The following is a 24,554-nucleotide window of genomic DNA, read 5'->3' as shown; positions in this document are numbered from 1 at the left end:
ACACTAACTCATTTAACTATCACACTTCTATAATTTATAATTGTTTCCCATTTACAGATGAGAAAATCGAGGCACGGAAAAGTTCAACTTTTCCAGGAGCTACAACCAGTAAGTGGTATGCATGGGATTTGACGTCAGGCAGTGCGACTCTTATTTGCTGTGTCCTGGGGCGCCTGGGTGGCTCAGTGGGTTAAGCCGCTGCCTTCGGCTCAGGTCATGATCTCAGGGTCCTGGGATCGAGTCCCGCATTGGGCTCTCTGCTCAGCAGGGAGCCTGCTTCCCTCTCTCTCTCTGCCTGCCTCTCTGACTACTTGTGATTTCTCTCTGTCAAATAAATAAATAAAATCTTTAAAAAAAAATGTTTATTTGCTGTGTCCTGAAGCACTATGCTGTATACACTGCCTGAAATTTTTAGTACATAAACAGTGTAATATAACATTCCAATTTGGTGACTGAAGATGAACAGATTTTTAGTGTAATATAACATCCTCACCATTAAAAAATGCATTTACACATCTTTTCAAGTATTTGCTGTAACACTAAAAATGAATTGATAACTTCATTAACTATAATTTCATTAATTCTGGCTACCAGAACTCGGAGTGCCTTTATAATTTCCTTAATTCACAGACTCACAGAGTTAAGAAACTTAAATGCTTTTCACACAAAATCGTCTCTCTCTTCTGTCCCTGGTAGAAGGGCTTATTCTGGTATAATTTTAACTTCCCAGCCACTGGGGCTTCTCTTACTTTTCCTTAATTACTGCTGAATATCCTAATGCAGTTCACTGTCAATGATTTGATTCCAATTTTCATTTTAAGTTTTAGTTTCTTAATTTCATCCTATTACTCCTAGTAATTACTTTTACATATCATTGCTCTCTCTAACTTATAAAATAATACTTTTTCCCTCTTTAATATTAACACATTTCACATTACTGTAGATAGTTATCATTTCCATCAATCATTTTCCAGCCAGCTCTACATATTTGGGACTTTTTAATTGTTTCTCATTAATCACTTCTATTCTTTATTAAATGGCACTGGTATATTCTTCCACTGGACCTATATAACCAACAGAAGTAGAAAGATACTGAAAACAGCATTCAGCCAAGCTGCTCTATGAATCCATTCTTCTGGGAGTTCAAGAGGGTCCTAAAATTATCTTTTTCATTTTTTCCTTTCTCTCTCTCTCTCTCTCTCTCTTTTTTTTTTTTTTTTTGGTAATTAGAGACTCTTTATGACCCCACCTTGGTCCAGTTTCTATATTCCACTCTCATCTAGGTTTTATAATGCAAGAATGGGTGGATAATAATGGAACTGATAGCAATGTTAATAGATGCAAATGTAACTTCAGTTGTGCCACAAAATGGTTAAATTCTGGAATAGTAACTGATATTAAATTTTGCTTTCTGAAAGAATGTATTTTAAATGATAACTCTCCAAAAAAAAAAAAAAAAAAGGAAAATGACATGGATTTGAATGTTTCTTCAACTAGACTTTCTTATTATGTCATGGTTGGTGGTCCTTGTCAGAGATGATTCCTGGATGGAAGATGTTCTGTGGAAACTAGAATACACGTATAAGCTTTCTTGTTATAAGTTTCTCTGTGCAGAAGAGTATAATGTTCATTCAATGTGTATAATTCCAAAGATATTTATATAAATCAATATTAAATGTTTCCTTACTATCATTTGAAGACTTGACAAATAAATGGGACATTTTTATCTCAAATAACAAATACACATATATCTTATAATATATAAAGTACATTTATATATCATTTATGTGTATTTTTTATACAAGCATATATGTGTGTGTGTTTCCATATGTCCCCACATATGAAAACTTACTAATAGTCTACGGATATGAATAGCTTAACTCATCAGGATGTTTCAAAAGATTACCAAATTCCATCTAATGTACTAAATTATATTATAGATATATATATGTAAAAATCATCCAATTAACATCCAAAGTAGTTTCAACTTATATCTGTCACTTCATGGTCATGACTATATATGAGTAGGAAGAACAAAAGTTGCCCCAAAGCAGTCCTCTGTCAAAAGTCACTGCAAATATGGTAATAGATTTCACTGAATTGAAATGTGGACTCCTCTCTTTAGCAACTGGTTGACCAGGAGAATTTCTTTCCAGATGTTAGACCCTTATAAATATAAAAATAGCAGCTTGGAAAAATTTTTTGATAATAAAATCCCTAATCAATGTTCAATTTTTGTAAATAGTTTATTAGAATTGGAAACCTATTTCTTCTCATTTTTTTTTTTTAAGATTTTCTTTTCTTGATTTTACTGGGGGTGAGTGCAGGGGGGAGGGATAGAGGCAGAGAAAGTCTTATGTAGGCTCTGAGCTGAGTATGGAGCTCCAATTTGGGGTTCAATTCCAGGACCCCAAGGTCATGACCTGAGCCAAAATTAACTAAGATGCTTAACTGACTGCACTGCCCAGGTGCCCTAGAAATGTATTTCTTCTTAAAATAAAGTGTGTTCATGTTTGTCTTTGTGGGGATTTGTAATAGATTGGGATGTCTTATTCATTGCACTTTGTGACTCCGAGCCCCAAAACTTTACAATCCAAAGGCCAGAATAATCTGATTCTTATTTTATCAGTCAATGCAAAGGTATACTAAAGAAAAATTCAATAAAAAGGATCCACTAAACAACCAAAAATGTGGTCATTTGGAAAAGATCTAGTATGGTTATAATTGAACATATTTCATATTTTTTCCTCCTAGCATTAACTTAAACTTTATAAAAATACTGTAACCTTTTATGTTTATCTATGATCTATTTCAAATCATTTTTAAAATAAAATGATAGCAATCTTATTACACACTGAATAGTATGAAGCTTAAAAAATACGGTTTTCAGCTGCAAAATAGTTCACAAGCATTGGTTGTAGACATGCACTTACAGCATACGTAGATACACATCCATGGTAATTATCAGTGCATTCACAGTGAATTAATTAGAATAAGGTCTTCCTACTTTATGAGATTCAGCAGAGTTAAGAGGGATCTAGAATTGTTACATTTTCCATAGCGAGAAGTTAGTGAAATGCCTACACTGATATGTAAAATAGAAAAGATAATCCAGAGAGAGATATCTATGACTGATATATACCAGCAAATGTTGAACTATAAAGACAATATTAAACTGTAACTTTGAAAAAAAATCTTTTAGAGAAGAAGGAAAGAGAAGTAGATTACCAAAAACACGAGTGACAACATGTATATACGATATAATATACACAGAGTACTTTTTTTGCATTCTTATAGGGAATTGGATAACATTAAATAAAGGACACAATAATAACGACATGCAGTGGTCTCAAAAGTGTAACTAAAACTTAGTGCAAATAGAAGAGAAAAGGAAGACAAGGAGAAAAGTAGAAATTAAGGTATTATTGTAATTTTTTGGCAGACAAAATTTAGATCCCAACTTTCACCTTATTTTATCCATGTTTTTAGTAATCACCTTGTTAAAGTGCTTAAATAAGAAAACAGCAGGGGTACCTGGGTGGCTCAGTGGATTAAAACCTCTGCTTTCAGCTCAGTCATGATCCCGGGGTCCTGGGATCCAGCCCTGCATTGGGCTCCCTCCTCAGCGGGGAGCCTGCTTCCCCCTCTCTCTCTTCCTGCCTCTCTGCCTACTTATGACCTCTTCCTGTCAGATAAATAAATGAAATCTTAAAAAAAAAAAAAGAAAGAAAGAAAACAGCAGATTCAAAGACCTGAAATTACACCACAGATCTTTCAATGGCAGGACCAAAATTTGTATTTCCTTTGACAGTGGAGATCATATTTTCCACCACTCTTCATTGACTTGAAGACCAAATTTAGATATTTTTGCTTAAGATAATAGACACTGTCTATGTATTTAAATACATCTGAAGAAAGAAAATGATATTACAGATGGTATTTGCTGAAAGTCAGGAGAGTCAATAGGGTTGGATCCATTCTTGAATTAAAAAAGAAATTGGAACAAGCGCTATAAAGAGTGCAAGCTGATATGGAGCCCACAGGAAGAGAGCCTGCGAGAGGCTGCTAAGAAGGCTGTGTCCCTAGCTACAGGGTTTCTGCCAGAGGAGAGTGCATCAGCTTGCATTCGCCCTTTTCTTTTTCCCTTTCCAACCCAGTCAGGCTCCATTAAACAATGAATGAAAGTTATCAAAGTGTATTTACAACCTACCACACCATGGACCAGTGAATTCAACTTGGCAATTTTCTGATAAAGGAATGATATGGACAGGAATGGGCAGAGGCTCCTGCAAGCAGATTTAGAAAGCAGTGCTGATTTCGATCTTTGGGAAGATTAGCTGTTCTGCCTTGCTGGCTAAGGTGAGCTGCCTTAGAGGATTAAATAAGGAACAGATTTTAAAGGGCTGTTTGATCTATTTCCTGCCATCTGAATGAGTATCTTTTTTTTTTTTTTTTTTTTTTAAGATTTTACTTATTTGAGATGAGTGAGAGGGAGAGCAAGAGAAAAAGCAAGAGCTGGGGAGGGGAGAAGGCAGAGGCAGAGGAAGAAGCAGACTCCCCACTTAGCAGGGAGCCCAAGGCGGGGCTTGATCCCAGAACCCTGGGACCATGACCTGAGCCAAAGGCAGATGTTTGATCTACTGAGCCACCCAGGCGCCCCTGAATGAGTACCCCTGAATAAATTACATAGTTTATTTCTAAAATTGCAAATATTTACAGCATACAATATATAGCAATGAAGTAACTCAGATTTATGATCTTAATCTGAAGGATTCGAAAATTATATGAATGCAAACAAGAATGCATCTTGGAAGTGCAGACTACATTAAAAAATGGTGGCTCAGTGCGGTAAGCCTCTGCCTTCGGCTCAAGTCACGATCTCAGGGCCCTGGAATCAAGCCTCGCATGGCTCTCTGCTCAGCAGGGAGCCTGCTTCCCCTCTATCTCCGCCTGCCTTTCTGCCTACTGAGGATCTTTCTCTCTCTGTCAAATAAATAAATAAAATATTTTAAAAAATTCATGGAAAAACAGTGAAGGAAAATTTGAACTCATTAATTGTGGAGGTTATTTTGAATACATTCTCACTACTATTTACACAATTGAAACAAATTTCATCGTGAAAATAACTATTGTATGTTAATTAGATGTATGTGCATGCATATGCACACAAACCATTTGCCTTTGCTTTTCATAAACACTGTCAAATTGAGACCATGTAGGATTGTAAAATCCCCATTATTCTTAATTCCATGGTATATACGAGGATGCATTTCAGATCCTTTATGTAGTTAAACCATCCATCACCCTCACTTTTTGCAAACACGTTGTAACTTTCCACTTTACAAAGACCATAGTGCTCAATAGGCAAGAACTCCTCCCCTCCCCCACCTTCTGCACGCTGGCTGTATCATTGCAAGCTTATCAGCAACAATTTACTTTCCACTTCTGTTGGATTTTCTCAAGAAAGGAGGCATATCATCATAAGTTGTTTCTTTCTACTTGTGACCAAGATTCTATACAGGGTCATTTTTACCCCAGTCCATCTTTTTAAATGAATTATTCTCTAATTAGTATGCTCAGTTTCTTGTCTCTATTGACTTTTACTCATCTGCGTAGAAACACATATTCAGTCTCTCCACTTACAACTATAATCCTCATTTTATCAAATTCTCATTTGTTTGGATGTTCATTTTTTAAAGTTTTTTTTTAAGATTGTATTTATTTATTGGATAGAGAGAGAGAGTGCATTAGCAGGGGGCAAGGCAAAAGGAGAGGGACAAGAAGACTCCCCACTGAGCGGGGAGCCCAAGTGGGGTTCAATCCCAGGACCCTGAGATGACCTGAGCCAAAGTCAGATGCTTAACTAAGTGAGCCTCCCAGATGCCCCTCTCATTTATTTGTTTTACAGGACTTCTTATTACAATCTCCGGAAAGAAAGATTAAAATGATAAAGTACTTTTTAAAAGATTTTATTTATTTGACAGAGAGAGAGATCACAAGTAGGCAGAGAGGTGGGCGGGGGGGGGGCAGGCTCCCCACTGAGCAGAGAGCTCAATGCAGGGCTCTATCTCAGGACCCTGAGATCATGCCTTGAGCCTAAGGCAGAGGCTTTAACCCACTGAGCCACCCAGGCACCCCAATGATAAAGTATTTTAAGTGAAGACATCAATATTTTACATAAACTAGAGATGACTACTCTTCTATATTTAATCACTCTAAAATCTAGTTTGCAGGTCCCTTTTGTAGCAACTGAAAACAAATTAATCCTTAATTTTAATCAATATAAAATGATATTCATTAGAAGAATAAAATTGTATACAGTTCAAATAGAAAAACATATACAAAACACACAAAAATTATGTAGATAGCTAAATGATAGATTGACAGATACATAGGTAGATAGATGGATGGGTAGATAGATACAGGTAGATGATGGATTCACTTCACTGTCTATGGTAGCACATCAGGATAAAATTTCTCAGCCTGTGTTTTGAATACATTTTACAGCAGAATCATTGAGAGTATTTGTTAAAAAGACCAATTCCTCAGCTCCACTTCAGTATTTCTGAATAAAAATATATGAAGGTAAAGCCCAGAGATATGAATGTTTCTAGATTTCTAAGCTGAAATAATTCAATATTTAAGATACACTGCATTAGGAGTTATATTTAAATTCTTTGCTATTTTTCTGTGTTCCACTTCATTTTTTCAAGGACATAAACATATTGTACTCTAAAATCAAAAAGGTGATAGATATATTTAGTCCACTGACAAATAAATTTTTAGCAATAAAAAAGAGTCAGGAGGAGGTTAATGGTTCCACTAAATCTGTCTTGATGAATCCATTACTGTCAAAAAAAAAAAAAAAAACCCTCTCCCAGTGAGTGTTAACTAACATGACGGAGATTTTTACATTGTTAGAAAAATCTCTTAATGTTACTTGGATTAGTACAACATAGAATAATGACATTAATAGAACTGGCAAGCATGATAAAGCTGTTATCTGAAAACAAGATGGCAGACACATTCACAGCATATTCCACAATAGATCTTCCCATTATTAAAAAAAAAAAAATATATATATATATATATATATATATATATATATATATATATTCCTAAGAGTGGCTTCAAAGAGGCAGACACAGTCATAATTAAGATGTAATTACATGTTAAAGAGGAAATATTTAACATTTTTAATGACCTGACAATATGGATAACTGACACCAATGTGGATCATTCATGGAAAACTGGGTGAATTACCTAAATCAGAGAAAGTATGTTCTTTTTACCTTCTTTAAAGAAAGGATCCCTTCTCTGGTCTCTTTGTCAGTGGAGATGGAGAATATCCCAATACCATCACCGTTAATGATAGAATAGGTCATGTCAGCATTTGAACCAGTGTCTGCATCGTTTGCTTTGATTTTCCCAACAGCTGAACCAACTTGAGCTGACTCAGGAACATACAGCTGATAGTGCTCTGAAAAATATTTCATATTAAAAATCATTTGATGGTAATACAGTTCACAAAAAAATTTGACAAGGAAAAGACATGAAAATGGTTAGACCACATATTCAAACAAACATATTAAGTAATATATAAAGTGGATATGCTTTCAGATTTTAAATATTAGTAAATTCTGTAGTAATGGAATACTAGATTTACACTAACTTTAAAACATATGTAAAATAACCTACATAAGAAGAATTTGCAGATATCTTAATATAAAATATTTTATTAGCTCTACATCCCTAGGCAACAGAACAAAAGACAAGGGAGATCAAATTTGCATTCTTATGTTGAGCAAATACTAAATTAGTCAAGTTCTAGTGTAATCCCCAATGAATTTCTCCTCTCATACAACATGTGAAATTAAAATATAAGAGTTTGAAAACCTGAAATTCAAAACTTGAAATTCAAAGTGAAAACAAAGAAAAGAATATAGCATACCTATAAATGTGATTATTATTCTGATCAATAGCTTAATTTAGTGAAATGTATAATGCAGGACAAAGAGAGATCGTAAATTTATTTATATATTTAATTGCCATGTACTCTAGGTCAGCTTCTGGAAAGAATTTGGAGTGGTTTTATAATAAAATCATAATTAAAACAAAATTATTAAAATTAATAGAAATAATGACTAAGTCAAAGAATGAGAAAAATAAATATAACTACATAGGATGATATAGTATTTGTGATTGAATTAATTTTTACCCTATATATATTAAAACACTATTGATTATGTAAACTTCATGATATGATATGCAAAAATATATTTTTCAATATATTTTGATATTAAATGTTTACATAGAGCAATTTAAAATTTTCAGTCTGTCCTGATACTAAATTTCTTCAGAGAGAGCTCAGAACTTTCCTTATAGAAACTTATGAATTAGATATTAAGAAGCATAAATGGTCATGTTGCTACCAACTGTTTTATTGACAAATTAGAAATATATCTATTGAAACAACTTATTTGTTTTAGCAAATCTAAGTAACAATGTAAATAGCAGAAACCTTGAATTAAAATGCAATTGTATAAGTGTTTCAACCAAGACTAAAAGAATGGTGATTTAACATCATACATGGATATAATTAGGCTATATAGATAAATGAATGTAGAGCTTGTATGAAAATAATTTCCCTAACCCAATATTTTGTTAGCTATGGTATGATAATATTTTTTTAAGTTAATATATCTGGTAAATGTGTGGAGTCCTCTCATTTACTTCTAAAGATACAGTTGTATGTTTTAAAGTGCTACATGGGGATACCAGGGATTGATTTATATATCTGTGTTTATTCATTATTCAACAAAGAGTTTTCCCAGTTCTCCTCTATAAACATGTGTGATGCTACCTGACATATTTTTAGTTCAACAATCCTCACCAACTTAACATTTCCTGGGTAGACTGCCCTTTTCTGTGAAACACATGATCCCCTAAACTTAATCATGTGTTTTTATCAAGATTTGTCATTTGACACCTCTTGATATGTTTAATTGACCTGTGAAGAGTATAAGGCCCCAATTTTACAGGACTCCACCTTTCTGCTCTCAGCTGATTTGTGAAAGGATAGGCAGTTGACTCACGATGATCCAAAGAGAGTACATTCCCCAAAATGTTGGTACTGGAACTAGGAAAGAACTTTGATCTCTCTTTGTTGGCAAAGCTATGAAATGTTGGAAGGGACTTTGATGAGGTCATGTTTCCAAAATTCATGTTAAAGTACCTAATCTCAGGGCACAAATTCAGTAACAGAAAGAAGCCATGATTTTCAGGATCTTTGTAAATATCATAATGTTCCTAGGCAGTTATGTATAGAATAGGACACTGTTCTGTTTAAAAAAAAAAAGGAAAAAAATAAATTAGACTGTATCTCTTATTTTCCAGCCCCTCAGATAGAAAGACTAGGATGTCAAGATCCTGGTTTCTAAGTAAGGTCTCTAAGTTACAGCTTAACTTTCCACAGTTCTATAAGCCTTCCAAAGGACCCTCAGCTAATTAAAACTGAGGTGATACACTTGCAAGCAAATGAAGTCTTAGTTCAGAAAAATAAGTAAGCAAATTACAAAATTATTATGATGGTAGTGTTACAAAGCAGGTTGTTTTTTGTATAAGTTGTCATAAAAGATCATATCCTAGATAACTTTTAGATCACATCATATAAGAGGAAGCATCTCCTTGGAAGACAATCATGTTCAGGGAAAGAGCTGATACTTATTGATACATTCTAGGAATTGCAAGTATAGTAACTCTTCCACATTCACCATGCTCCATTAGACAAATTAGAATATATTAAGATTAATATTTAAACACTTATACACTCTCCATATAGTTGAGAACATGTGAACTGTAAACTGTATTCAAAATGTCTCCTAATAACTAACAAAAAATAGCTGATAGATAAGATTTATTTATAAATCAAAAGAAGTTTAGAGTATTTCTTTTTAATTTCTAAGGCCTGAATAAACAGCCAAGTACCTAAAAAATGCTATAAATTCCAGGAGAATAAATATGATGAGGCTCTTTAAGAAAATAAATACTGTATATGTATATAGTTTATAGCTTACATATATTTTTATGTTTACCTATTTATATATATATATATATTTATTTACCAAAATTAAAAAAATATGTATAGAAGAACGGTATATAGACATCATAAAAGCTGTAACAGTAAGTTCATAGCTTAACATCATATTCATTGATGAAAAATTGAAAATCTTCCTTCTCAGATCTGGATAAAAGCAAGAATGCCTAATATTTCTACTTCTAGCTAACACAGTACTGGAAGTTTTAGCCAGAGAAGTTAAAAAGAAAAAAAAATAATAAGAGGAATCCAATTAAAGAGGAAGAAGTAATATTTCTGTTACCAGATGACAAGATATTATAGGTAGAAAGCCCAAAGACTAACACACACACACACACACACACACACACACACACACACACACATTACTATTAGAATGAACAAGTTCAGTAAAGTTGCAGGATATAAAATCAAAACACAAAAATCAGCTGTCTCTGTACATTAACAACAAACCATCTAAAAAGGAAATTCAGAAAACAGTCTAATTTGCAATACCATTAAATATAATAACATACTTAAAAGGAAATTTAACGTGCTCGCTTCGGCAGCACATATACTAAAAAGAAATTTAACCAATGAGGTGAAATGACTATGTACTAGAAAATACAAAACATTGATGAAGGAAATTAAAGGAAATATGAATAAATAGAAAGACATCTTGTGTTTAAACATTGGAAGACTTAATACTGTTAAAGGGTCCATATTACCTAAAACAATCTACAGATTGGTGCTGTGCCATTCTAATCACAATTCCATATGTGTTTTTCATGGAAATAGAAAAACAAAACAGAACAAAGCATCCTCAAAATACAGAAAATACAGAACTACAAAATACAGAGAATGAAGCAAGTAGAAAAAAAAGAACAAAACTAGAAGCTTCAAATGTCCTGATTTCAAACTATATTACAAGGCTACAGTATTTGAAACAATATGACATAGCGTAAAGATACACATATAACCCAATGAAACAGAATAGAGAGCCCAGAAGTAAACCCAAGCATAGACAGCCAGCTGAACTTTGATAAGAGTACCAACATTAAACAACAGGAAAAAACAGTTTCTTCATCAAATGGTATTGGGAAAACTAGATATGCACTTGCAAAAAAAAAGAAATTTGCCCTCTATATTACAGCACACACAAAACCAACTCAAAACATATCAACAATTTAAATATAAGGCTTGAAGATTTGAATTCCTGAAAGAAAATACAGGGAAAATCTTCTTGATATTGGGTTGGTAATTATTTCTTGGATATGTTATCAAAAACTCAGGCATCAAAGAAAAAATGGATGAGTGGGTCTACACCAAACTAAAAACTACTGCACAGTATAGGAGACAATCAACAGAATGAAAAAGCGGCCTACAGAATAGGAGAAAATACCTGTAAGCCATTTATGTGATAAGAGGTTCATTTCCATAATATACAAAGAATTTCAAGTCAAGAGCAAAATTTAAAATTTTAAAATAAAAATAAAAGAAGAAGCCATTACAAAACTGGCAAAGGATTTAAGAAGACATTTCTCCAAAGAAGACATTAAAATAGCCAAAAATTATATAAAAAGATATTCAACATCATTAATTATCAGGGAAATGAAAAATAAAAACTACATGTAGAGATCACTTCACACCTGGTAGAATGACTATTACCAAAACACAAAAGACAAAAAGTGTTGGTAGCATTATGGAGAAATTGGAACCCTTACACTGTTGGTGGGAAGGTAAAATGTGGTGCAATAGCTGTGGAAAACAATATAGAGGTTCCTCAAAAATTAAAAACTAGAACTATTATATGATCCAGAAATTCCACTTCTGGGTACATATCCCAAAAATCTGAAATTAGAATCTCAAATAAATGTCTATATTACCATGTTCTCTGTAGCATTATTCACAATGGCTGAGATATGGGAACAACTCAAGTCTCCATTAACAGATGAATCAATAGAGAATGAATAAAAAGCCTCTCTAATAAGATAAGAAATACAAGCAATTAAAACCTGAGTGTGTGTGTATGTGTGTGTGTGTGTGTAAAAGGGGATATTCTAGTGAGAGAACTGTAGGATTAATAGAAGAGGAAATTAGAAATGTATATGTAACATATATATAAGATTAATAGAAGAGGAAATTGGAAATCTATATCATATAATCTTATATAATAATATTATTATGTATTATATATCATATGCATTATAACATATAAGAATAATATATATTATATTGCATATATTAATTGGATATAATATTTAAAATATTATAACAAAATATGATATATATCATATGAGTTATATATATTATATATAATATATATCATGATAAAAGGAGAATAAATCAATGACTTTGGATGTCTCTGATAACAAAGATCACAAAGAATATAAAAAATAGACTTGCTATAAATTTAATTTCAAAGAAACCAAGAACATTGGGACTGGGTTCCTTCTAAAGAGCCTAGTATACAACTGATGCTTAAGTGTTTTATTTTATTAATGTCTGACATAAAGACAACATTCACATGTACCTTTGCAACTTTAATCCAATAAATACCATTATGTGTCACATTTTTAATATAGCTTAATTAACCATGGGAGGAAATATATTGAATTATCCCACAATAAGAAAAGATATCAGACAAACCTTATTCTAAATACCAATTCTAACAAAAATGCTAACACCATTTATAAAGATATATAATATATAGTATTACCTTTAAGAATTCTGAAAGCTGAGATACAACAATCCATAAACAATTAGATATTCTCATTTTTGAATAATAATAATTACATCTGAACCTTCATTTACCTGTTATTTATCAGAATTGGCATTCTTTATAGACTTGAAGGACACTTGGGAGAAACTTTAAAGGGTATGATTCAAAATGTAAATCTTTGACTAACAGCCTGAAGCTTTGTCATTTCTATCCATGATGTGGCTCAATTGCATAGAAGGAGTCAGTTTACTATTTAGGAAAAAAGTTCACTTTTATCTAAATAAGATTAACAAAGGCCATAATTCCTAGAATCTTGGAATACATGGTGAATGACCTTTTGCCTTTCGTATCATTTTTACTCTGTAATTACTCCCTCTGGGGGAAAAAAAATACCCATCTTGTATAATTTATAGCACAGCCTAATCAGCACTTCTACAGTTGCCAAAATATCCCTTAGAGTACTCTGCTCAAGTTCACAAAAAGGTTATATGCTGTGTAACATTATACATTTCCGAGAGGATGAAAAAGGATTAAAAACCTCACTGCATTTTCATCCAGGCATATAGGCATATGTATACAGGCGTATATACATACATGCTTACACACAGTTTGGGATTATATATACAAACACATGTTGTATGAAGGCGTATCTCCGTTCCATTTATGTATTAGTGGGAGACAGAGAGACAGGGAAAGAGAGATCATGTGTTCAAGTCTCTGAAGCAAATTATATAATTGGATATGTAACAACATGCACAAATTTAAACCAAATTTAAACTTAATTTTTAATTCTTTCTATTGAAATTAAGGACCAAGTTTTTCCTAGATCCCTCCTTTCTCTTATAGCATTCGTGAGAGAAAATTTATCATATAGATAGATAGATTATGTATTATATATATATAGGTGAAATATATATATAAAATATATATTATATATAATAGCTACAATGAACTTACACATTTAAAAATTTCATGTTAGATGTAATTGTAGATCTAGTTGATATAATGAAGGCGTTGATTTTAACAATACCTGTCATAGATTATGTACCAAAAAACCCAGGTCATTCCATATTTGTTTTTAAAACACAGGAATTTATTTTTCCAATTCTTTAGTAAATAAAGCAGTCATTGTATTGTTTTACATGTAGCTCTGCTTTTATGAAATATAATTATATCTAATAATTGTGTAGCCCCAGTACACTCACCTTGGTTTTATTTACACAAGCTACAACAAGACAGCTTTGCTTGCTCTAATAGTCATCAAGTAGGAAGGATATTCTATCTGAATTGTGTAGCAATAAAGAATCTCTGAAAATAAAATGCTTCCCGGTAAAACAAATTTTTGTTTTGTTGAATACTGAGGTAATTAATGACCTGATGTAAAATCGTGTGATACAAAAATGTCCCCTAAACCAAATAATGTATCCACATTTGCACTATTATATTCTATGAGGAGATGGGAAGATAGTTCTACAGAAGAGAAAACTTCAATCAGCCCCTGACTAATGTTATTAGGTGAGCTCTTTTCTTTCACTCCTAACTATAATAATTATTTTGGTCTCTATAATAAATATGACCAAGATGTATTTAATTCTGGATGGTGTTTTAATATTAAAACATGTTGAGATATTTTAATCTGAGGCCTGAATATATTTTTTTTGAGTCATGAAAGTTTTCTTTCAAAACATTTTTTTAAGCTGGCTTTGAAGTGATATTTTTGTTTTACAGTTTTCCTTCCCTGTCCTCTCCCACATGTTTTTTTATTGTATAGAGATTTTTCTTTTTTCCTACTTTTATTATTTTTATATCAGTTTTTAATATTATTGGTTCTTTCTCTATTTATTGCTTCTAACACTGATCTCAATTAAGCATTTTCAATTTTCTAGAACTCTTAATTTATTTCTTGTATCTCCTTTTACACATTACCATGAAGTCTATTTTTGTTTTTAATTATTTCAATTGTATTGAAATTATTTCTGTTTTTGTTCTATTAAAAATGGTAACTAGTTCTAAAAAGAAAGTTGAGTGTTTATAGTTGGTTTATCCCCAGATTTCTGTAAAGATAATCTTTTATTTTATTGTAATAGTTTCATATGTTACTAATTTTTTTGATTCTGAAGAAAAGTCTCATAAATTATATGCATAATTATTATAACTATTATTTTTTAAAGATTTTATTTATTTATTTTAGAGAAAGAGAGAGAGCATGCAAATGAAGACAGGGGTAAGGGGAGGCAGAGGCAAAGAATCTCAAGCAGACTCCCAAGGGGAGCACAAAGCCACAAACAGGGCTTGATCTCATGACTCTGAGATCATGACCTGAACCAAAACATAGAGTTGAGTGCTTGACTGACTAAGCCACTCGGGAGCTCCTATAACTATTATGTTTTTAAAACACCATATGACTTGTCATTCCCCGAAGTTTACACCTTTTGTTTAAAATAATATTTATGTATTAATATTGATCATTTTATGTTTAATGTATTTGTTTCTTTAATCTTTCCCCCTTCTAATTCCATGAAATAATCTTATATTTTATTTTAAAGCATAAACAGCATATAATGTTTAACCAATTTGTAAAACTTCAGGATGTCAATTTATCTATGGTCACTTTGATGGTTAATACCAGTGTCTCCCATTTTCTAATATATTGTGGAAATATACCAGACCCCCGGGTATACATGTGTGTGCTTCCTAAGTACTCTGTGAAATCCACTCTATCTATTTGTCAAATGGATGTTGATAACTGCTTTTCTCTGCCCCATTCCAATTTTTTTTCTTTAAATGTTCATCCTTATTTATGAATTTGTAGTCACCCATTTGAAATTTGGGGTCAGCCTAGGTTTTGTCAGCTTGTTCTGTACATGTTACTTACCTCATGCTGGCATAGTTTCAGGTACTGGGAATACCGAAAACAAAACTGACAAAAGTTCTCATTCTTACCAAGTGTACATTCTCATGAAGGAGAGAGAAAATGAGCAAGATACAGGATAAAAATATATATATACTAGATGACACAGTGATAATTCTAAAAATAACAGATTTAGCATGTTTATTAACTGTTTATGTGTTGATTAATCACCAAAATAGCTCAGTAGCTTACAACAGCAAATATTTAATTCCACCTTGTTTTATATGAAAACTATGAGCAGATGAAGACAAAAAAAAAATTTGTTTACTAATTTGTTTTCTATTTTCTTTATCTTCTCAGAAAAACTAGTCTCTATGTTTTGTCTTTATCACATCTTTGACAATCTGAAATCCTATTTAGGCATGTACTTTATAAATTTTCTAGGATTTTCAACAGACTTCCTCAAGATTTAAATTGTAAATGAAGTCCTCTTTGACTAGTTAGGCTTGTTTATTTGTTATGTTGTGTTCTGGTATAAGGCCATCCCTTGATAGTATGATTATTGAAGTGTTATATAACTGAATTTCCTTGTAAATGCATTACAGTGAACTCATATCAAATTTTTAATGATGTCCATTTTTAAGTCTTTGGTGATAGTTACTATTCTGATGCTCTTATGAAATGTGTTTCATCTTCAAGGAGATTCATGAGCAGGACTTTTTTAAAAATATATTTATTTATTTATTTATTATGTTTTTTATTTTAGAGAGAGTGTGTATGAACAGGGAGAGGGACAGAAGGAGAGAATCTTAAGCAGGAATCCTTGCTGAGCATGGAGCCCAGTGCAGGGTTTGATCTCAAGACCCTGAGATCATGACCTGAGCTGAAATCAAGAGTCAGAAGCTGAACTGACTGAGCCACCCAAGCAACACAGATTCATGAAAAGTACTTTTAACAAATACAGGTATTTGATATCTTTAAAATCCTAAAACTAAACTGGGTAGGAATTTCCAGAACGTGCATTCAAATGGAATAAATTTGGTTACATGGTGAGGAAAATGATTATAGTCTTTGTGACTCTTGTTGATTCTCTAATATTTGCTCTTCCAAATTAAGGAAATTTTCTCCTAAAATATCTATGCTTTACAGAAATGTGGTAAAGTATTTAATTATGGATTAATTGAAGCCATTAACTTTTCTCTCTACCAGAACCCTCTGAAATTCAAATTCTCAGGGAGTATTTCTTCTTTCACGGTAGTCATAGTCATTTGCATAAATTCAATAAAAATCTCCTCCTCATAACAGAAGCTAATTGGAAACATTGGTTGTTTTATTTATTTATTTATTTATTTATTTATTTATTTATTTTATATTTATTTGAGAGAGAGAGAGCATGAGAGGAGAGAGGTCAGCAGGAGAAGCAGACTCCCTGCTGAGCAGGGAGCTTGATGTGGGACTCAATCCTGGGACTTCAGGATCGTGCCCTGAGCCAAAGGCAGTCACCTAACTAAGTGAGCCACCCAGGTACCCCAAAACATTGGTTGTTTTAAAAAGACTTTGACTGGGATGCCATATTTGAGGGAGACATGCATAGACTCAGATATGACCAGATAGATAGCTGTAAGGAACTAAGGCTGAATTTATGGAGCCATAAAGCCCCACTGGAAATGTTGGCCTGTTTCCTTGCTTACAGAGTTTAAAGTAGCCTTGCCAGTTAAGTAAAGAATGTTGCTTTTTGGCAGGTGCAGGAACCTCAGGATATTTGGGGACCTGAAGAAGAGGAATTCACCCAAACTACAGATATTGAAGGCGTGTCTGATGATATGTATTTGACTAGGCTTCTGGCCCAGAGAGGATACTAAAACTTCCATTGAGAATCCTTATAAAAAGCTCCAACAAAGCAGATTTTAAAAGATCTATATGGTCAATCAATATTCTTGCTGGGCTTATGTAAATAATTAGCCAATTTTGTTAAAATTGGACTTGTTTTACAAAGAATTATCCTGATTTAGCTATCTCTGGAAATGAAGGTAGTTATAGAGAGAAAAATTATGTCTCAGTAACACACCTTTGTGAATCTTAAATTCTCTTTCTAATTGTCTTTGAATGCTGTTTGCTTAAACTAGATAACTTGAGGTAAACTTCAGAGAAATTGCCACAACAGCTCATGTAAAGACAATCTTCATAATATTCATGCTTATTATTCTGTGGAGATGATAACAGGATCCCACGGGCATATGGTTACTTGAATAGCAGGAAAATGGGATGGATTTTGCCAACACTTGTATAACTCAGCTATCACTGATCAATTTTGTATAGTTGGGGTGACAACATTTTTCCTTAAAGAGCTGGAGTATACCCCACTTCATGGGGTTAACTATGGAATTATGAAAATAATGAATCACTTTCCTCATGACTGGATTGGATATTGCACTGAGGGATGACCATATCCAGTCTTCTCATATTTGCCAGTGATTCCTCATAATGAGAATAGTGTTAAGGCTAGATATCACATAAAGAGGGCTTCATGATGGTTTTATCTCTTAGCCTTGTTTTGCAGGGGGGTGCCCAGGAGCTGCCTCTATTGATATCAAATTGCAAATAGAGGATTTATCCAAGCATACAGTGACCATCTTTAACTAAGCTTGACATGCACTAATTCAAAAGGTGGCCCTCTAACACTGAACGGTGCCTTGATATCCTAACTACAGCTCAAGGAGGAACCTATGCTTTATTAAAACAGAGTGTTTGTTTATACTCCAGATACCACAAAAATGTGACAGGGTTACTAAAAGACACAAATACTCAAACTGGCACGTAAACCATCCCTCTCTTTCCTTTAATGATTAAGCTCCTGTACCAGAGGAGGGTTTTTGCAACTACCAAAGCACTCTTATTTGGGCTTCTTTTTCTTTTTGATTTTCCTTTTTTTTTTTTTTTTAAAGATTTATTTATCTGAGAGAGAGAGGGAGTGCGAGCACGAGAGAGAGCACAAGCATGAGAGAGAGAACGAGCATGAGAAGAGGCAGAGGCAGAGGGAGAGAGAAAAGCATACCCCCTGCTGGGCAGAGGGCCCACTATGGGACTTAAACCCCAGACCCCAGGATCATGACCTGAGCTGAAAGTAGAAGCTTAACCAACTGAGCCACCCGGGTGCCCCACTTTTTGTTCTTCTAATCTTGTTTTGCTCTTTTCTCTCATGTCTCTTTACCTGGTACGAAGATTCCTTCAATGCCCTGACTTTAAACTGACAGATGATCCTTTCTATGTGGGGAGATTAATCCATGTGGTCTACTTTGGATTTAGCTGCCTCTGCCTTTTGTAAGTTCTGTATGTAAGTCTCCAACTGACCTATGTTGACCCATAGATAGAGACACTGCTACACCCTTCATTCTGCAGGAAGAAATTACAGAAGATAAGACATCCCACCCTCAGCAACCTTGAAGATTTAAGGGTCAGATTTCTTCATGGGGGAATGATGTGGAGGACAAAGGCAAAACAAAATGTGGAAAAAAATTAAATTTCCTTATAAAAAGCAGCCCATTGACAGATACTTGAGGCAGGCAGTGACCTTCCTCAGGGAACTTAACGGCCTTCATGTTAATACTTCGCTAGAGGCAAAAGCAACCTTAGCTTGACATTAACCTGACCTCCAGGATCCTGTAAGTCTTCCTTAACATATCAGAATCCCTTTGGAAATTTCCTTTATTGCTACTCCTGCAAGATACATGTTAGCGATCATTCTCCAAACATATGGCCCGCTGATATACATCTGAATGTCTCATGACTAAAGTTTTACTAGCTAGTAGTAAATGACTTCATCTTAACAGGAGCTAGCCCTGCAAGGTCCTGGAAGCCTTGCATGCAAATTCCTTACAGACCTAAGCCATCCCTAACCCTCACTAAATAAAAATTAAAAAATCAGTCACTCTTCATAATCCCAGTGTAGCTATTTCTGCCCAAAGGTCCTGTCCTGGTGATTTAATAAAAAACCACCTTTTTTGTGTGTATACAAACAATACACACACACACACACACACACACACACACACACACACACACACACACCAGAAGAAAAATATGATTAAACTATCACTCTGTTGGGATAGGCTCAATTCCAAATGAATTTTCATTCCAGAATATGACCTGAAAAAGCAACCACTGGAAGGAGGCAAGATCATGAAAATAGAAAGCTTCTGCTTAAACATGTCATATTCTGTAGGCCAAAGTCATTGTCAAAGCATAGAGTTAAAGCAGGGACATATTTGCTACCTACAGGAAAACATGATGAAAGAGGGGAAGGAACTAACAATTATGAACAAACAATACAATCTTTCATAGTTCATCCTCCAGTCACAAATATCTGTCTGACTCTTATAGATGAAATCCATTTATCTGCTCCCACCCCCAAATCTCTTTAAAAACTATGAAAACAGGCTTGAATTTCAAAATCATGGATACAGTCATATCAGAGTTTGATCCAGAGACCACTGAATTAGAAGGACAAATTTATTTCCTCACCACAAATTCAACATAAAAGCAGGGATAAATAAGGACAAAATAATAAAAATAAAGGCCCTATTTGAAAGGAAAAGAATGTTAAAGGCTCATGGTAATTCCATAACTGTTCTGTGCGGTTGTTATAAGGATTTCTGTCCCTAAGGCTCTGAGGCTAACTTATTTGTAAATCTTTTAAATTTGTATTTTCGGCCTGAAAGTCATGAGATTTTTGGTTTCTTCCTCCTCCCTTTAATGTCTGTTAGAGAAAAGACATACAGATGTGTGTGTGTGTGAGTGTGTGTGTTTTTCTGAGCTCATCTCTTGGTAGTGTCTTATCAAATGCAGCACATAGCAATCAACTCACACTACAGACTTTCTTCCCTAAAACCTCTTCTCTTGAAGCCATGAGGTTCATTAGCTGTATTTTCTACCTTCCAACTTATCCCATGAAAATGTTTACCAAAGCATAACACAGTCATTTTCTAAAATCCTATAAGGTTCACTTCATACTATTTTCTTCTTCAAACATAATTCCACATAATTTGTTGTTTTGGTGTGGTGGTGACAGAAACTTGCTTCTAGAGATATAACATAGAATGCATAATCATTTTATTAGTCAATTTCTGTTGCATTAGGAAATAAATTTCATCTCAATAATTCATAATCACAAATATTATTTCTTCTTGCATTATGTAAGAACTCTGGCTTGGTGAAGCTCTGTTGGGCTCTGGTGTGCTTATCTCCATTAAGCCCCAATGCTTTCTCAGTAGACTAAAGGAGTATCTTTTTTCTAACTTATGTTCTTCTCAGACTGGAGGCCAAGAACAAGAGAAACTGAGCCAGGGCACCTGGGTGGCTTAGTCAGTTAGGCAACTGCCTCGGCTCAGGTCATGATCCTGGAGTCCTGGGATCGAGTCCTGCACCAGGCTCCCTGCTCAGCAAGGAGTCTGCTTCTCCCTCTGACCCTCCCCCATCTCATGATCTCTCTCCCACTCTCTCTCTCAAGTAAATAAATAAAATCCTAAAAACAAAATAAATAAATAAATAAATAGAGCCAAAGCATTCAAGCTCATTAAGGTTTCTGCTCAGATGTGATTCAAACCATGACATTTCAAATGTCATTGACCAAAGCAAATTAACTAGCTTATCCTAAATTAATGGGAAAATATTTTCTACTTATAAGAAAGTATGTCGAAGGCAGAGAGAGAATGGGTAACTGTGAACAAATAATTGAATATACCAGGGCAGTTAAGAGAGACATCAAGATGAGAAGTCAGTAAAAGTCTATTCCAAATAGAATTTCCTAGGGAAATAAGTCAAATGAGGATGAATGTTAATGATTGCAATAGAAAACATACATCTTACGCACTTTTCCAAAGATGTTCTTTGAACAGTGAACTCATTATTTTTGTTTTAACATATGTTTTTTTTTACACCCTCATTTTTAATGCAATTTAACTGGTTAAAGATTTCTAAAGTTACAGTTATATTTCATCTTCTCATCAAATTTGAGGCCAAGTTTCTATTGTCCTCTGTACTCCATTATTGTCAATGAGAATCCCACCGAGTGTCATATTCCTTTCTTTTCATTTTTCAAAGTCTAAACTTCACCATCACACATCTAGATGATAATGTTTTTCCATCACATTTGAGATTTCTTATGATTATTTGTCTAAGGCTTAATGTCCACACTTATTCTTGAAAACCTCTAGTCTAGTTTATTGCTTATTTGTTTTTAAAGATTTTATTTATTGTCAGAGAGAGAGGCAGACAGAGGGAGAAGTAGACACCTTGCTAAACAGGAGCCCAATGTGAGATTCAATCACAGGATCCTGGGATCATGGCCTTAGCTAAAGGCAGATGCTTGACAGAATGAGCCGCCCAGGTGTTCTTTTGTTTATTTCTGAAACATGGCCTCATCATTCTCCTGTCTTCCTCTGAAACTCTAATTATTATACATTGGAAATTGGGTGTTTTTTGTTTGTTTGTTTGCTATATATTTTAATTCTTTTCTGTTTGTTTGTTTATCTTTGGTCTCTCTGATGCATTCTGGCTAGTTTCCTCTGACTTATCTTCTAGTTTACCTACTCTGCATTCAGTTGTATCTAATCTCCTATTCCCCTAGTTTGTTTCAGATTGCAATGTCAACTCTTAATGTTACTGTCTATGTTTTGGCTTCTGTTTACTGAGAGGTAGAGTTAACCATTTTTTCATTTCAGAGCAAACCCTGGTTTCATGCTAAACAACTAACTCTAGTAACATGCCTAATGAATTCCTGTAATTGTACACTTTCTTCCTTTTCTAGGGATAACAACCAATGATGTCAGGTTCTGGAGCCTATATTCTGCCTTATACTCCCTCTGGACTTTCACAACATCAGCTTGCCAATTTGCCATTTGTGTAAGTGCACCTACACCAGTACAATCACATAGAAATATAAAGCCTATGGGGGGGGGAGGGCTTATAATTATATCAGTAACAGAATACATGTAATTCCCTAAACTCTCATTTTTCTTGGCTATGACACTTAGGATGCACAGAACTCCACAACAGAGCTCCAATAGGAAAGAAGCCTGAGTCCCATAATGTTCTCTATATTTTCAGCATCAGGGAGACTGAGAGCACAGACAGTACCTACACAAATATGGAACAGTGAAAGCTTGCCAGCTGAAGAGGTGACTGTGTTAAAAAGGAGATTCTGAAGTGATGCTGTCACTTAATACTCTAGTGCTAAGTCATATGTACTAAGCCAACCATTTTATAAAATACAGAAATCAGTGTTTGTTTACCATTTATTTTAAAGATTTCTATTTATTTATTTGAGACAGAGAGAGAGAATGAGAGAGAGCAAGCATGAGAGGAGAGAGGTCAGCAGAGAAGCAGACTCCTTGCCGACCAGGGAGCCCTATGTGGATCCTCGATCCTAGGACTCCAGGATTATGACCTGAGCAAAGGCAGTTGCTTAGCCAACTGAGCCACCCAGGTACCCCAGAAATCAGTGTTCAGGTCCACCACAATTTGTCTCCTCATTCTCTAAACTTAAGTTTATTTTTTTCATTAGAAGATAATTTTTGTCATAGCAAAATGTTGATAATTTCTACACCTAAATTTCTTTTTGTATAATTAGATAACTTTTTAAAAAATATATTTTATTTATTTATTTGAAAGAGAGAGAGAGATCACAAGTAGGCAGAGAGGCAGGTAGAGAGAGAAGGGGAAGCAGACTCCGTGCTGAATAGAGAGCCTAATGCGGGGCTAGATCCCAGGACCCTGAGATCATGACCTGAGCCGAAGGGAGAGGCTTAACCCACTGAGCCACCCAGGCATCCCAAATTAGATAACTGTCATGGAAAAAATTAGACAATGTGTGAAGAGAATTTTTTTCCCCTAAGTGAAATGTCTTTTATATCAACTGTCTACTTTAGGATCTATAGCATTTTGATGCTTGGAAATATTTCAAGGTAGAATTTTCTCTTATCTGGAAAAGTTAACTATATTGAAATAATTACGATTTAAGTGCCTGGATGTAAGGTTGGGAATTGCTGAGATATAAGGTGGTACAATATGTATTATAAAAGTTCAGGTACCAAGTTATTGTAGTATATCAATAAAGTATATTTTTTCTTTTTTAGCTTCAATGTACATTAGAAATTTCTAAGTTGTATTTTACCTTATTATCAAGTTTCAAACACATCTTTAAACAGTGCTATAATTATCCATTTTGGTTTAAAGACTACATAATTTTGTTTGGCAGAAAGATACAGATATTATTTCATGTTTCTCTTTCTGAATGAACTATAATTTCATATGCCATCATAATGTGATTCTTTCACATAATTTCTTAGACTGTATCCATGGACTGCTAATGATTAGATGAAGTACATTTAAGAAAGGAAGACTTGGTGAGAAAGATCAATGGCATTTGGTTTATTGAAGCTTGCTCCTTGTAATACACTATCCCCTCAAAGATAATATTGATTCTAATTGTTTTTTAAAAGACCTTGTTTCTTTGCTTCAGGAACTTTGCCAGATCAGTAAATAAGTCATTCCCTACAAATGACCTTAGGTCCCAGGCTACAAAAGCTGTAATCAATTTGGTAATTGTATATATTTTGACTAATTAATATTTTTCTTACATTCATATTATTTACTGGGAAAAGTGACTACTGATATAAGATAAATATTTATTTATAGATGATTCTGGGGGAAGGCGGACTGACATGTAAGTGGTTAGGCTGTGATATCTGACTTCTCCAGGTTGTCTGACATTACAGATAAGATTAACCAGAAAGTTTCTATATCTCTGCTTTAAATTGCTTTACACAGAAGATGCAGTTTACATTGGAAATATCTCAAATTATAAAGGAAAAATCCCAAAGAATCTAAGATTTTCCTGCATCTAAAAA

The 24,554-nt window shown here is 33.9% G+C and overlaps 1 protein-coding gene across 5 annotated transcripts in view; it reads right to left on the bottom strand.

The window, feature by feature from the left end:
• CDH18 (cadherin 18) overlaps positions 1–24,554 on the bottom strand; it is a 986,019-nt gene that overhangs the window by 86,299 nt on the left and 875,166 nt on the right. For all 5 annotated transcript variants that reach the window (XM_032337720.1, XM_032337722.1, XM_032337723.1 and 2 more), the window contains one exon: positions 7,293–7,480. In XM_032337720.1, the coding sequence (XP_032193611.1) occupies positions 7,293–7,480 (188 nt within the window). The remainder of the gene's footprint in view (positions 1–7,292; positions 7,481–24,554) is intronic.

Source organism: Mustela erminea, chromosome 3 (genome assembly GCF_009829155.1).
Source record: "Mustela erminea isolate mMusErm1 chromosome 3, mMusErm1.Pri, whole genome shotgun sequence".
NCBI lineage: Eukaryota > Metazoa > Chordata > Mammalia > Carnivora > Mustelidae > Mustela > Mustela erminea.
Note: the sequence above shows the minus strand (reverse complement) of the source record. Positions and strands in the feature narration are given on the sequence as shown.